This window comes from Pongo abelii, chromosome 1 (genome assembly GCF_028885655.2).
Source record: "Pongo abelii isolate AG06213 chromosome 1, NHGRI_mPonAbe1-v2.0_pri, whole genome shotgun sequence".
NCBI classification, from domain to species: domain Eukaryota; kingdom Metazoa; phylum Chordata; class Mammalia; order Primates; family Hominidae; genus Pongo; species Pongo abelii.
Window position 1 is genome coordinate 214,913,941 of NC_071985.2, and position 14,122 is coordinate 214,928,062.

Consider the following 14,122-nt stretch of genomic DNA (forward strand, 5'->3'; position numbering starts at 1 on the left):
TAGTGAGTTGCGAACGGCATGGACAGTAGAACCTCGACCACGATGCACTTTGACCCTCTCAGATTGCTCCAGCCTCTCACACCTGGGTTCGGATGGAGAGCAAGGCGGTCGGAGGAGGGGAAGGAACACAACCGCGGGGGGCTGGTGGGTGAAACCTGGACCCGGAGTTGTACTGAGCCTTCAGCTCGCACTGGGTTACCTCCCCCTTACTCGCCCTGCAGTCCGCAGCGTTCGCAGCCTGGAAGCGGGGAAAGTGGCCGGAGCGCAATCCCTTCCCAAAGCCGAGAACTTAGAAGGGGCGGCGGCTAAATTGGAAGGCGGCGAGCTTCACTCTTCGGGCAGTGAAGTCCGGGCCGGCCTGTTAATTTAGCGACGCTCTGAATGCAGTTCCCGGCTTCCCCCTCGCTCCACGTCCCAACACCACCAGGCACGCGGGCTGGCCCCTGCCCAGCGCCCCGGGTTGGAGCGCGGAACCCGGGTCCCCGCCTCGGGGTCGGCCTCCCTCCCGCCCCGCCGGCCCAGCTCGCTCGCCTCTAATTAAGCGGCAGGATCGCAGCGAGCCGCCAGGATGTGCTGTAATATGATGAACTGCCTTTGTGCCGATGTCACCGAAAGCGCTTCTGATAAGGGGAAGCCACGAAGGATCAAAAGGGCGGCCGCGGCTCGCCCGCCTCCCGTCTTCCCCTCGCTGCTGCCCGGCTTTGAGCGTTCGCCCTCTCTGCCCATGCTCTCCCGCGGGCTGCGTCTCTAGGTCCCGCTGGCTCTCCTGATCCGCCATTCCCAGGGCCAGTCTCTCGGTGACTCTGCATCTCTTTGTCTTTCTTCCTGCTGCTCGGCGCCTCCCTCTGCCCCTCCGCATTTTCCAGCGTCCTCAAACTGTACGCAAGATTCTCCTGCTGCGCTCAGACTTTCTCACTCTGAATTTTCTAGCTCTCTCGTCCTCTGTGGTTCTCTGTCTCCGCTGCCTCTCCCCACCCCTCCCTTGGTCTCCACCGGAGCTCAGGCCCAGCGCACCTCCAGGACCACGGCGACCAAGCCATGGAAAGGTCCATTCGCTGACCCTCAGACTGGGGAAATCGGCCAATTCACTGGCAGCCGACACGCAGAGCCCCGCGGCAGCCCCAGTGCCCCTCGCAATCCACCCTCGCTCAGCTCGGCTGCCAAACCGGGGGCCTGGCACGCGTGCCTAAGGCGCCCTGGAATGTCCTCGGGGCCTCTTTTGAGCTGGACTTGGGGCGCACACAACTTCCCTTCACCCCTCCCGAGGCTGCAGCGACCCGCAGACGCTTTTCCTCTCCCAGGGGGTTGAAGTTCCAAGTGCAGCCGACCCCCTCCCTTCGCATCCCCTTCCCCACACCCCTTCCTTTGGCCCCCGCCTCCCCTTTGCCCTCGACCCCATCTCTTCCTCCTCCAGGCCCCTCCCTTTCGCATGCTGGTAGTTCCCCCTGCGCTCTCTCTGGACTCTTTCCCTGCCTCACCTCTCCCCCACCCCACTTCGTTTGAAGTTTTGGAGAGATCTATCTACTAATGGCGAAGTTTCCCCCTTAGGTCACCGTTCTGCCTTGATTCGATTTGGGAAGGCGAGTTCCCTCCCTCCCTCCCCCTGCCCGACCCCAGCCGGGGCCAATCGCTCCAGAGCAGGTCAGAAAGCGCTGACCCCATTTCCACCTTTTCCTCTTTCAATCAGAGTTGGGGGAAGGGGAAAAGAAGAGGGAAGGCCCCGGACAGCAAAAACTGAGGGGGGCATCCTAATCTTCCAAGCGCCTCTTACCCTCATCCTGAGTTTCCTAATTACCCCTTTAGTCTGCAATGGGAGGGAGAGAAGAGCTATTTTTCTGGAATTTCTGGAACGTGCGCCCCCCTTAGTCATGGCCTTCAAGGCCCCAGAGCCTCTAGAGAACCTTTCTTTGGGGGTCTCTCCTCTGTGCAGGAACCCTTCCCTCAACCAGGCATTGTCTTTTCAGGGGTGTGAGTTCTGTCTAGTCTTAGACTATGAGCTTCCAGGGCCACGGCCAGAACCTTGTACATTACATGTTTATATCCTTAGGCGCTCTTGCCCCACAGTACAGAATGAAGCCTCATCAACTTTATTGATGATGATAGAATGATGGCAAATAGAAACTCCAAAGAGGTAACCTGGAAGGAAATCTCATTTGCTCAGCCCTCTTTGCCTATATAAAAATATGTTTTCATATAATATTATTTATATATAATGTAATGTGTGACAACTATCATTTTCAGAAAGACATTCTTAAAAAAAAAAAAAGCCCAAATAATCACCTTACTGCTTTAAGGCTACTGTTATATGTGCTTTTAAATCCTTCCATGTAAATTCCACTGAAAATTTGGAAAGCTGTGAAAGGGGAGGGGGCCGCGGGAGTTGGGGGGGGAGGTTAATCCGGGTTTAACGCTGCGATGCAGTCTTAGGACCGGGGTTAGCCTGATTGCGTTATCTCTTCCCAACATTTGAGACGCCCATATTTTACCCAGCCAAATAGCTCCGAGAGCAGCGCAGATGGCTGCTGTGGTCGCGCCTCAGGAAAATGTGTTATTAATATCTAAATAACTTCCCAATACTGTCTGGTAAATCTCCCCTCCACCATTCCAAATGATGAATTCGTTTGAAGTCTTCCCCCAGCCTCATCTTTTCAATGTCTCTCTCTTCTCTCTTCTTCTTAGCCAGGCTTATTTCAAACTGGTAAATATCTAATTCCTTTAACCGCTGCGCCGTGCACACTAGTCTTTTAGGTACAAACGTCTTGAAACAGCCCAGGTGTGGCGGTGCGTGCCCCGAGGGGAACACAAAACCCGCACGCCCTCGCAGCGGGGGACCCCACCCGGTTTAGACGTGCCTGCGTTCCAAGACCGGCTGAGCACGGGAACCTCACTCAATCCGGGAACAGAGCCTCTTTTCTTGCGGGCCCTGGGGAGCCCCTCTTGGCTCCCCACGGAGTCCCAAAGGCACCCCCCAACACTCAGCTCTTCCGCAGCTCCCAGTCCCCTCCCTTCCACCCCTTCTTAGACCTCCGACGGCTTCCCCGCTCTCTGGGGCGGATAATTGCCCTCCGCTCGCCTGTTCTCCCTTGTTTAAAGTTTGTTTTCTAAACGTCTTCTATTAGATTATGCTCGTTCATCCCCCTCCAACCTTATCTCCTTCTGTCTCTTCTCTCCTTGCCCGTCACACTCAATTTAGGCACGAGTTTATCTAGCAAACAGTTTGCAGACTTTGTTTATTTACCGCGGGTTCTGGGGCTGCGAGCGCGCGAGCGCCAGTGTTTGCCTTTGTAATAGTTATCTCCTCATTGTTGTTTCTCGTTAGTCTCCGCTCCCGCCTCCCCCCTCTCTCTTCTTCGGTTGGGGGGATGGAGGGAAGAAAAGGGGAGCCTTGTCAGCCCAGTGTGGGCTCGGCCCCTCGCCGGGAGCCCCCTCCGCGGGGAGCCCCCTCCGCCGGGACGTTCCCAGCTCCGCTTGCCCCTCTCCGCTCGCCCCATCCCCCCCAGCCCCCGGCCCGGCGCGCCCCTCCCGCGCCCCCTCCCGCGCCCCCTCCCTCTCTCCCTCTGGTCGCACTGGATATCCACCGCCGAGCGCTGCCTAAAGCCGGGAATTGCCTGACACCCTCCCATCTTCCTCCGAGCCCCCATTATGCGAAGCTGATCCCACTCTGAACAGCTTCAAATCCCGCCTGGACTCTGTTTGATTAGATTGCCAACCCGGGTAATCCTTTGATTTGGTGGAGTGTCAATTACCTTTCTCTAAACACACATTTACAGAGGAGGGAACTTGTTGGTTTAAATCAATGCAGATTGTTTCGTGATAAATAGACTATCCTCGTCCCCTCCCTCGCCCCCTCTTCCAAGGCTCCTGTCCCTCTCCGCCCCCGCCCCTTCCTGGTTCTCGAAGATCCCGTAAACAATGTCCCTTCCAGGTGTGAAGCCGAAAAAATGGTGTGGGCTGAGGGGAGCCGTGCCCCCCTTCCCCTATTCACTAGCTCCCCCGGAGCCTAATTAAATTTGGCAGGTCCTTGTACACACAATCAAAACAGCTTCCTCCAGTGTAGCAAACGACCGAAAACCGCATTAGCAGCTATCGCTGCTGCCAAATTAAATTGTTTCCCACCTCCTTTTACAAGTGTCTAAAACCGACACTCCGGGCTCTCCCCTCCTTTCCGATCCTTCCCCGTCATTTCCCTCTCCACACCTGTAAGTTTGCTGCCTTAAAAATAAATAAAGGAAAAATGCAAAGAGAAACAAATCTGCCTCACTCGCCGTCCTCGCCAATCCTCCCCCCACCTCAGATGGTCTTTCACACCCAGGAAGTCTGCAAATTCTCCACCTGGACTTTGACACCCCCAGGATTCCCCCCCGCCCCGTACCCCAGAGAAAAATGCTGCCTCCACTACTACTACTTCTTTTTTCTAATCTGGTAACTTTTCCCTATATTTCATATTAATTGTAACCTCATTGGCCTTTCCATCCTAAAGAACAAAGCGGAGACCCTGGTCCGATCTGATCAGTTTTGGCTTAAACTGGTGCACTGTCAGATGCATGCGGCTTTGGTGTTCTTATTGTTTGTCACTGCTGTTATTGTTGTTTATATTATTGCTTATTTCTTCACACTCACTCCCTCAGCTCCCACTGAGGAACGGTTTGACCCATTGCAAACCCCTATCAAATTCCCCACAAGAATCTCTCTGAGCTCAGATTCTATGAAAATCTTTTCCTTTCTCTTCTCTCCTCAAATCCCCTCCCTGTTGGGTCCCTGGCCTGTCTATCCCCTGATCCTCGGAGAAAGGGGTGAAGAGGAGGGAGTCTAAGTGCATAGGGGCAAGGAACTGTCCACTTCCCTCTCCAGGTGAGCCGAGCTTGGCTGGGGCAAGCACCTATCGGCAACGGTCTGAGAATACTCACAACCAACAATCCTAATAACTCAGTCTTAACAAGGATAAGAGCAAAAAAAAAAAAAAAAATATGAACAGCCTCATGAATATCAGCCCAAGGGGAGCAGGAGTGAGCTGTTCAGAGATGAAAGTGCACAGAAATAAAAGCTCAATTTAATCTGCTTTAAAACCCTTCAACTTAACGTTTGTGCTTCAAACTCTGAGAGTGAGAACTGATTGCGGATAAATAGTTTCTTACCATGCCTGGAAGCTATTACACCCCTCTCCAACACAGTTTCCTATTCAGCAGTCCCAGTTTTCATTACCAGCTCTAATAAGTCTTAACATTATTAAATGCCAAGCGGACGATAGGAAAAAACGGACTCAGGGAGGGATCTCTCTTTAGTGCTTAAAGAGGAGAGCTCTTAAACCCCTTCTTTGGTGACTCCCTGCCATGAGAGGGGCAACTCCCCCAGAGAAAGCATTTTTCAAGAGCAAGAAGCCAAAACAAAGTTGTGGGAGTGCACAACTCCCCCTGCTCTGGCCATGGGGCATCTCTGCCTCTCCCTACCTGGATGACTCGGATGGAGATTGGAAGGTCTTTTCACCTTTAACTTGGCCATGAAACTGATGTCTGGGGCCTGGGAGAGAGATGAGGGGTTCACAGGGGTGCCTGCCGACCAGCCCAGGAACTCAAATAGGAAACGGATACAATTTGCTCACAGATGGATAGATGGTCCTCTCTCATCTGCACCATCATATTGCCCATTCACACCCATCTACACACTCCCTGCACACCTATGCTGAATCCTGTTTGCACAGATATATGGCCTACAGCATTCAGATCCGAAGGCCCGTGGGTAAACAGTCACACCAAGAAATGCTTGCGCTTACACAGCCATTCAATGCACAATCAGCGCACTCAGTGCACCCACCGTCACGCAAAAACTGCGGGACTTTCTGGAGACCAGGCTCACTGCATAAGATCATTTCATTTCTTCAGCTCCTCTAGACTTAGCACCTGTGTCCTCAGCCTCCCCCATCTGGCACAGGCTCCACTTTAAACCCTTGGAGACGTGGTTCTTCCTGGTTCTGCTGCAGGGAAAACCTCTATCCAGCGAAGTGGCTTGTTAGCTGGTGTGGTGAGCCCAGGCCAGCATGGAACGCCCCGCATTCCCTGGAATCAGAGGAATCCTCCAAACCTCACGATCTTTCCATCCTCTTCCTTTCCTTCCCTTCCCTTTTTTCTCAGAGGAAATTTACCTATTTGTGCTTCCTCGCAGATTGAACTGGATATACTCCCTGCGTGCAAACACACTTAAAGTCTCTCCAAGGAAAACCAAACCTCCTCTGCTTCTCCCTGGGATAACTCTCAGAAGAGTTGTCTGTTGTGCAGGAAAGATTATTTGTCCAGGAAAGATTATTCAAGTTCTATGCCTCCCCTCCACAGCCCACAAAAAGTCCATCTAGTCTCCTTCCAATGGGAACTGAAATAAGGACTGGGTCCCCCGGCAGGTGTCCCAGGGCTCTGGGACGACTGGCCTAGCCAAGGACCGCTTGGCAGTGCAGGGCTGCCTCCCGCCGCAGACCCGTGGCCCCTCGGTCAGGCCGGGCACAGCCGGGCGCCCGGCACAGCTCGCTCCCTTTCTTCCCTCGCCCTTTTGTCCCGGGCGGGACTGCGGCATCACTAGGGGCCCTGTGTGTCAATAGCCCGCCCCTTCCCTTCGCTCCAGGCCGCTCTCACACGGGGCTGCCCGGCCCCCCATCCTTCCTCCTCGGACCACGCCTGTGGGGGCTGGGCGTAGATGGGAGTTGTCTTAGTAAGCCGGCTTTGTCTGTGAAGTTCATCTTCAAGGTTGGGAGGGTCTTCTGAGAACTGGAGAGAGACCTAGGCTAGGAGTGCTGGGGTCGTGAGGAGAGGGGTGCCAGGAGAAACCTCTGAAGGGAGACTGAAACAACACAGGCTCTTTGCAAGCTTTCAGGTTCCAGGGCACTCGCCACTTTTTCCAAAGCCACCAGTCTGCGGGTTCCCATGGCCACTGTCTTTCCGATTCCCTCACCCTGCCGCCTCCCCGCGTGTGTGTTTGGGGCCTTTTCTTTTAACTGTCAGTCTTTGTGACTCTGGGTCTTCCATTTCTGTTTCTCTCCCTGTCGCCCCTTAACGTGCACTTACCAAGTCTCAAAGAGACTTAGGAGGGGAATTATGAGGGCAGTGAGGAAGGGGAGGGTTTAATGAGGAGGAAAGAACTTTCCCTTCCTTCTCTCGAAACTTCCTCCCGTCAAGAAACAAAAGCACAATCCCCTTTCCCGGGCTTGCGGGCGCTTGAAAACTAAACGCCCTCCTTAGCTGATCCTGAGAAAAAGCATGGCGCAGGGCTCAGACCCCAGCCTGCCCGCGGAAGCCGTGCTAAGAATGGGGAGAGGGTGTGTGGAGCCTGAGTCTCTCCCCCACTGCGATCCTCCGACCCTGGGCATCTGGGAACTTGGCCTCCACTCCCAGCCCTGCCGGCGCACGCCACAGAGGAAGGCACTCTCTGGCCCCCAGTCCGCCCTGGCAACGCGGGGCTGAGTCAGGCGGCGGCCCTGGCTAATTTTTATTGATTGCAGCGGTCAGTCAACTGTCAGGCGGGGTTTCAAGGGACCGTTTAGAGAGCGTGTGCGGGTCTGGTTAACAAATTCATTTAGGGAGCCGCGGGCCTGCTCCTCCTTCCTCTCTCCCTCCCTCCCGTCCCCCGCCCCCTTGCCCAAGTTTCCTATAAATAATTGATCGACGCCGAGAGTAGCAGCCAAAACGCCAGCCAGGGAGGACGCACTCCCCGCAGTACTGGGGTCCAGGCGCGCGGCCCCGCAGCCGGGCTCTCCCGGGACTCACAGGCCGTCCGCGCCCGGCCTCCATAGCGCAAAGAAGGCGCGGGCTTCGCATCTAGCCGGCATCCTGGGTGCGCACCGAGGGGGCGCTGTCGGCAAAGCCTGAGCAGCTCCCAGCTGCCCCGCAGCCTGAGAGTTTCCCCGCTGGAGTTCTGGTCGCCTGCTCCGGCGGCGGGAGCGAACCACTGGCCCGCACACCGGAGCGTGGGAAAACCCGGGCTGGGGCCTCGCAGCCCAGGGAAGTTCCCTACCTTTGTCGCCCAGGATGCCGTCGATGCTGTGTTTGGCCTTCTTTTCGCCATCGTCCTCCTTCTTGTCCGCTTCATCCTCCTCCTCTTTCTTCCCGAACTTGATTCTGAGCACGCGGCTAATCGAACTCACTAAACCTCAGAAATTCAAAGGCAAAAGAGCAAGTATAAGTTGTTGGAGCAGAGGAGCGAGCGGTGGCCTGGGCCCCTGCGAGAAAGTCAGGAAGCCCCCTGCTTCCTTACAGATATCCATTCATCCCTCTTCCACACACAGACATTTAGGCATTGACACGTACTCCATAACCAGCATCCACTTGGAGAAGCCTGACTCACACCCCGGGCACTCACAGGGTGGTTAGACTGTGCATTCCTATGCAGATGCTTGCATGCATTTGTGCCTTACACTAACACCTGCCTAGGTGCGCTTCCACCCACACCCCTGGAGTCTCTCCAGCTCCTGCTGCCACTCCCACACTCAGGTGTGCATTCTGGCCCCGCGTGCCTGAATGCACACGTACAAACACACACACACACACAACAGATCACTTTCTCTCTCACAGGCAGTATGGTTTGGGACCTCCAAATTTAGGACTCAAATGGCTGGTGTTGGCGACAGCAGAAATGATAACTCTGAGACGGTGGTCCAGGGAAGCCCATGGGCATCCACCCTCCTAGGACAGATCCATCTATTGAAGCCATTTTCTCCGAAAAAGCCTCCAGGGGGGCTCTCTTATCATCCAACTTTCTAGGTTAACTTTTTGCCCATTCCTGCCTGCCCGCCTGCCTGCCTGCCTGCCTGCTTTCCCTCCTTCCTTCCTTCCTTCCTTCCTTCCTTCTTCCTCCCTTTCTTCTTTCTCTCTCCTCTTTCTTAACTTTTTTCTTTCCCTATTCCTTCTTTCCATCGTATTCCATTCTGTTTTGATTTACTCCTATGCCTTAACTCTGCCTTTCTGTACTCCTTTCCTCCCAACTTCTCAGTAAGTTCCCAGTCAACAATCATCTCCCCTCCCCTCTCTCCCACCTCCAGCCCTCCACACTGGAGCCCTGGCCACACTCTGGGCCAGCTCTGCCGGCTCAGCTGCCTTCTCACCTGAGGGCACAGTGCTTCGGTCACAGTGCCCGTCCTTCAGCAGCCTGTCCCGGATCTCCCAGCTGAACATGCCCGGGTTTTCCCTCTTGTACTCCTCAATCTTTTTCTCTACATCCGGAGTCGCCACCTGCTTCAGAGGTGGAGGTGGGAGAGTAGGAGTGGAAAAATGGGATGGGGGAGGGAAATACTTTTAATATCACCTCTTAAGAGCCCCAGACCAGGCTGGTGGTTCTGGTTGCCATGTGTCCCCCCATCCCCCAAGAGATTGGCTTTATCCTTTCAAGAAACCGGTTCCTGGCTCCTAGGAAGGCAGCTGGGGGTCTGGCCAGGTGGGGCGGGGTGGAACACGGATAGGCAATAAAAAAACTCTAATTAGGACCCCCAGGGTCCCCGTCATTATCTCAGGAAAGACTGAGAGAAGATGTTTTCTGGTCTTGGAAGGTGACAGGGGTTGAGGCAAATGTGGGGACAGTCCAGGAATGGCTCATTGGCCTCAAGGTCTTGGACAACCTAGACCTCACTTAGCTCCTTCTCTGAGAAATTCAAATAATAGGAAAACAATGGGAGGATATCTGGGAGTAGAAGACACCCTCCAGCTGTACTTTCCTACAGCCTGGTGCTATGAGTTAGTAAGAGGGGCCACAACCAGGAGCCCCTGACCATAGGAAGCCAGCTGCCAGCCTCTGTAGCAAAGACACTCACTCTGGGCTTGCTGCCGCCGATGGCCCCAGGCCGGATGGACCCGGTCTCCTGGTAGCGGCAAAGAATCTTGGAGACGCAGCCGTGGGAGACACGCAGCTGTCGGGAGATGACACAGGGCCGGATGCCATGGTGGGCCATCTCCACTATCTTGTGGCGGATGTGGTTAGGCAGGGGTCGCCCATTGATGAAGACCCCTCCCAGCTGATTGACCCGGCCTTGGCCAAGCGGGGTGGACACTGGAGAAGGGAGGGGAGATGCAGAAGGAGAGAGGTGCAGGGTGAGGATGGAGAGCAGACACTGAGTGCACTCCCTGACTCCAGTTTTGTTAGTTTGAGCCCCAAGACCTCAGACAACGATCCCGGTGGTCCTCACACTGGGGCTTCGGTAGGTAGGTAGTTTGAGAAACAACTGTCATAAATCTAGGAAATCTCCTGCAGAGATGGATAGAGGAGTCACAGCTGCAAGAGTCTCCCCAGATGCTGTGTGCCCCAACTCCTTCCACACTATGAGGGATGAGGACACACCTGGGGGATTCGAATGCTGCTAAGAAGGGGAGGGAGAGAGACGAAGGTGAGACCTCAGAGCCACCAGGCTGGTAGAGCCTTAGAGATCTTGGGACCAATGACCCTCTGTCCCTCAGGCCGAAGCTTGGGCTGCAGGCCTGCCTGCGTCTTGGAGAGTCCAATAACGGGTGTGATGTGGCTCATCTGCTCAGTTCTACACTCCTGGTAGTCATGAATGATCCAGTTTGTTGGGGGCTAGAAAGGCCTGGCTGATTACTACATTTACAGCTCTGGCTAGAGCAGTGGAACTGTCCCAGGGACCAGCTGAGACACAGCCGAGGGACGGGTGACATATGCTGTTGGCTGCTGCCTCCAAGGGCACCTGGCTGTCCCTTGGGTGACTCCCCTTGCTTCTAACCACCCTCAAAGTCCTAATTTCGTTTTGGGACAATTTTAGGACACCACTGCCCCAAAGCTCCTAAATTAAATAGTTGACTTGGCCTCACAAATCCATGAACAGTGCCTGCAGGCTCTGCGAGGCTGGTAGACAGATGGGACACAGTTCCCCCGGGTGGGGGTGACTTTGGGAACCGGGAAGACAGGCATCCCTGGTGTGTGCTGGGGAGGGGAGAACACCCTGGTCGCCTTAATGCAAAGTCTACACAATTTCCTCACAGAAGATTGAGGGGACACCCAGAGCACTAATCCGGCCTCGATCCCCCCAATTTGGGGACTCAGCGGCTGCGGAGATCTGGAAGATTAGAACGATTTCACAGCCGCGGGAGTGGAGGGAGCTGACTGTAATTGAAAGGGAGGAGGCGAGAAGAGGCTCCGCTGCTGGGCCGTTCCTACAGCCCCCTCCCTCGTTCTCCCGGTCCCCCCACTCTCTTTGTAAAAGTCGGTGTCTGAAGCCACCCTCGGATTTAATCAGAAATCGTGCGTCGCAAAGTCAGAGTCACTCGGTCTCCGTGGCGGGATATGCCATTAGCGCTCAAGAGCTCTCGAGCGCCCAACTTTATATTCAAGAGCCTCTTTAGCGACCGGCACTCGGCTCTCCTCAGTATTCTGCGTCATGTTGGGCAAATATTGTTCTAATCCGCCGCGCGTCCTCAGCCGCCTGTTTTACTTGCATTCGCTACAGGAGAGTGCCACTGCAAATCCCCGGGTTTGCGCGCTCTCCCGCCTGCGTGGCTGCCGGCGCGCACTTGATCACGGAGCCACTCTCTTCGCCTCTGTCTAATTCAGGGACCCGGCGCCGTCTCGCTGCCCAAGGGAGCTCCTCCCGGATCGCAGGCTGCCAGCCCGCCCACCCGCTCCCTGCCTTCTCTCCCCTTCCTCACGCGCCAGGGACTCATACGATTACAAGAAGAGTAATTAAAAAAAAAAAAAGTCGCACATATTTCTAACGACTTCTCTGTGACACCCTAGGCTACCTACCCTCAGAAGCCAAATGATCCCTCAGTGACAGGTTGAGGCCTTCCATTAGTTTAAAAAGAAAACAGAACAAAAACACAGGAGCGGGTCTCTCCGCCGTGCGCTCCCAGCCTTTTCTCCAGCCGGGACCCGGTTCGCCGCCGCCCGTCCTCTCAGGTCTCCCTGGGCGGGCGCTGGATGTTTAGGAAGGACGCTTTACAAAATCAGCTCTTTCTCCTCGTTTGGACATTGCCGTGCCCCTCTCGCCGTTTAGAGGTTCTCTAAACCTCGCCGTTTAGAGGTTCTCTCCCGGGAGATTTCCAGAGTGCGGAAGCCCGAGTAAAAAGTTTTAGGGGGAAAATCATTACTAATTATTATTTCCAATTAGTTTGTTTCCAGGCTGAAAAGCAGGAGTGTTTGAATGTGGCTTCGGAAGAAATGGATAGCCGTGGTAGTTGAGGCATATAAAGTATCACCCATGGTAGGTGATTCGAAATAAAAGGGACTGGAAGACCAATCCCGGGGGTGGAAAAAATAATTCAAAACAAGAGTAGAAAGCTGGCAGCCAGCGAGCCTGGAGAGCCGAGAAACTGTCAGGGAAGAAGTTTCTGGAAATAGTGGAAAGAGCTGAAATTCACCCGGACCTGATATTTACTAGGAGTCCAAATCTACCAGAATTTCAGCCCTGCGGATAAAGGCCGGCAGCTCGCGACCTGCGAAACGAAGGCCGCCGGTCAGTGAAACCCAGCAGAAGCGGACAAGTATGGGTCTCAGAAACTTCCTGGGTTCCGCGCCCGGACTGGGACCCAGAAGAGAACGGGATCCCTCTGCTATCGCCGGCGCCGCCACCGTCCCCTGGAGACCGCAGCCTCTCCAAGGACCCCGAGTTCCGGGCGGCGGAGTCGCGGCGAGGCCAGCCTGGCCGTTCTTACCTTCCAAAGGGAATCCCGTGCGGGGGTAGTTCTGCCCCGGAGCCGGCCGCATCATTCTCGGTACCGTGCCGGGAAGGGCCGCCATTCTTGCGCACGCCGGGGACGAATCCAAAGTCGGCAAAAATCGCTTCCCGTCCGCTCCCTTCACCCCTGCTGCGATCTCTTTCTTTCCGTCTTCTTCGTCTTCTTTTTTTTAACCTCTTCTCCCTCCCCTCCACACACACTCCCTACCCCCACCCCCCACCCCGGCTGCAGTCAAACACGTCCAGAAGCTGGGGAGGTGGGTGAGGTGGGGGCGGAGGTTGGGGGGAGGGAAGGTGGCGACGACGAGGAAGTTCAAACAAACAAACACTCCAACCCCAAGTCCGCCTCTGCCGGCTGGGCTCGGCCAGAAGTTGTGCGGGCTGCTGCGCCTGGCAGAACCCGGAGACGAGGCCCGGCGGCGGAGGGGGGCCGGTGGAACGCGGCCGGAATCGGGGCCGCCAGCCTCGGAGTGGCGAGCGCCGCGCTCTCGCGCTCTCGCGCTCTCGCGCTCGGGGCCAAAGTTTCCGAGCCCGGAGACTGCGGAGTGGCTTTCGTTCTCGTATTTATTTATATATTTATTCTCTCGCTCTCGCTCCCTCCCTCTTCTCCACGCCTTCTTTCTCCGGACCACACTCGCTTCTCCCTCCACACCAGCTTTCACACCCCGGTCCCCTAGGAGACCCGGGGACAGACGGAAGAAGGAGCCTCCTCGGGTTTCAGGGCTGGACGGAGGCGACAGGGGGTGACGGGGTTGGGGAAAGAGAAATGGAAAAGCGAGGGGGCGCGAGTGATCAGCTGGGTAAGTTGTGCAAAAGTCTTCACCGAAGTACGAGGAGGAGGAGGAGGAGGAGGAGGAGGCGGAGGAGGCAGTGAACGCGATCTGATAGGTTTGGACTTTTCTTTTATTCATGAGGAGGGAAGGGGGCCAGGGCGCAAGGGAGCGGAGGACCAATAACGAAAAGAAATCGCCAACGAATATTTTTTTCCTCTTTTCTAATCCCCGGCTCGACCTCGTTTTGGGGGAGAATTTGAACCGCCGTGAAAACAGAGGCAGCCGATCCCGGCGAGTTGGGGGCTGGGGGAGAAGGGGAGGGGGCCAACTTTGTCCCAGTGCCTTCCTTTGATGAATGGGCCGGATCCGCCGAGTCCCCGGCCCCCAGGTCGCCCACGGCTGCTCTCGGAGTCCCGGCTGTATGGGAATGTCTGCCTCCAGTCCGGCGCCTCTCTGGAGTCTCGCCTTTTCTCTGGCCTCCCAGGGCCAGAGTCCGCCCTATTTCTCATCTTCTCCCTCGTCTTACACCCTCTGAAATTCCTCCAGTGAGGCTCCCCGGGAACGGGCCTAGGGTGACTTGAAGGGAGGAATTCTGACTTTTTTGTGTAATGTCAGAGCCCCGGTGTCCGGTTCTTACTCTACCTTCCCGCCGCTCTGAGAAGCCCCCAGTAACGTATCTCGTTCCGAGGCTTGG

General features: G+C 55.6%; 1 protein-coding gene across 6 annotated transcripts in view; it reads right to left on the reverse strand.

Annotated features, from left to right (window-relative positions):
* Positions 1 to 13,516, reverse strand: part of PAX7 (paired box 7) — a 120,114-nt gene extending 106,598 nt beyond the window's left edge. Inside the window, exons 1-4 of one of the 6 annotated variants that reach the window (XM_054540825.2) lie at positions 12,633 to 13,514; positions 9,785 to 10,020; positions 9,083 to 9,209; positions 7,996 to 8,130 (exon numbers count right to left, since the gene is read on the reverse strand). In XM_054540825.2, the coding sequence (XP_054396800.1) occupies positions 7,996 to 8,130; positions 9,083 to 9,209; positions 9,785 to 10,020; positions 12,633 to 12,717 (583 nt within the window). In that variant the 5' untranslated portion in view covers positions 12,718 to 13,514. Of the gene's footprint in view, positions 1 to 7,995; positions 8,131 to 9,082; positions 9,213 to 9,784; positions 10,021 to 12,632 lie in introns of all 6 variants that reach the window. The other 5 variants (XM_054540839.1, XM_002811397.4, XM_009234413.3 and 2 more) reach the window with 5 other exon arrangements.
* Positions 13,517 to 14,122: the final 606 nt, after the last annotated feature.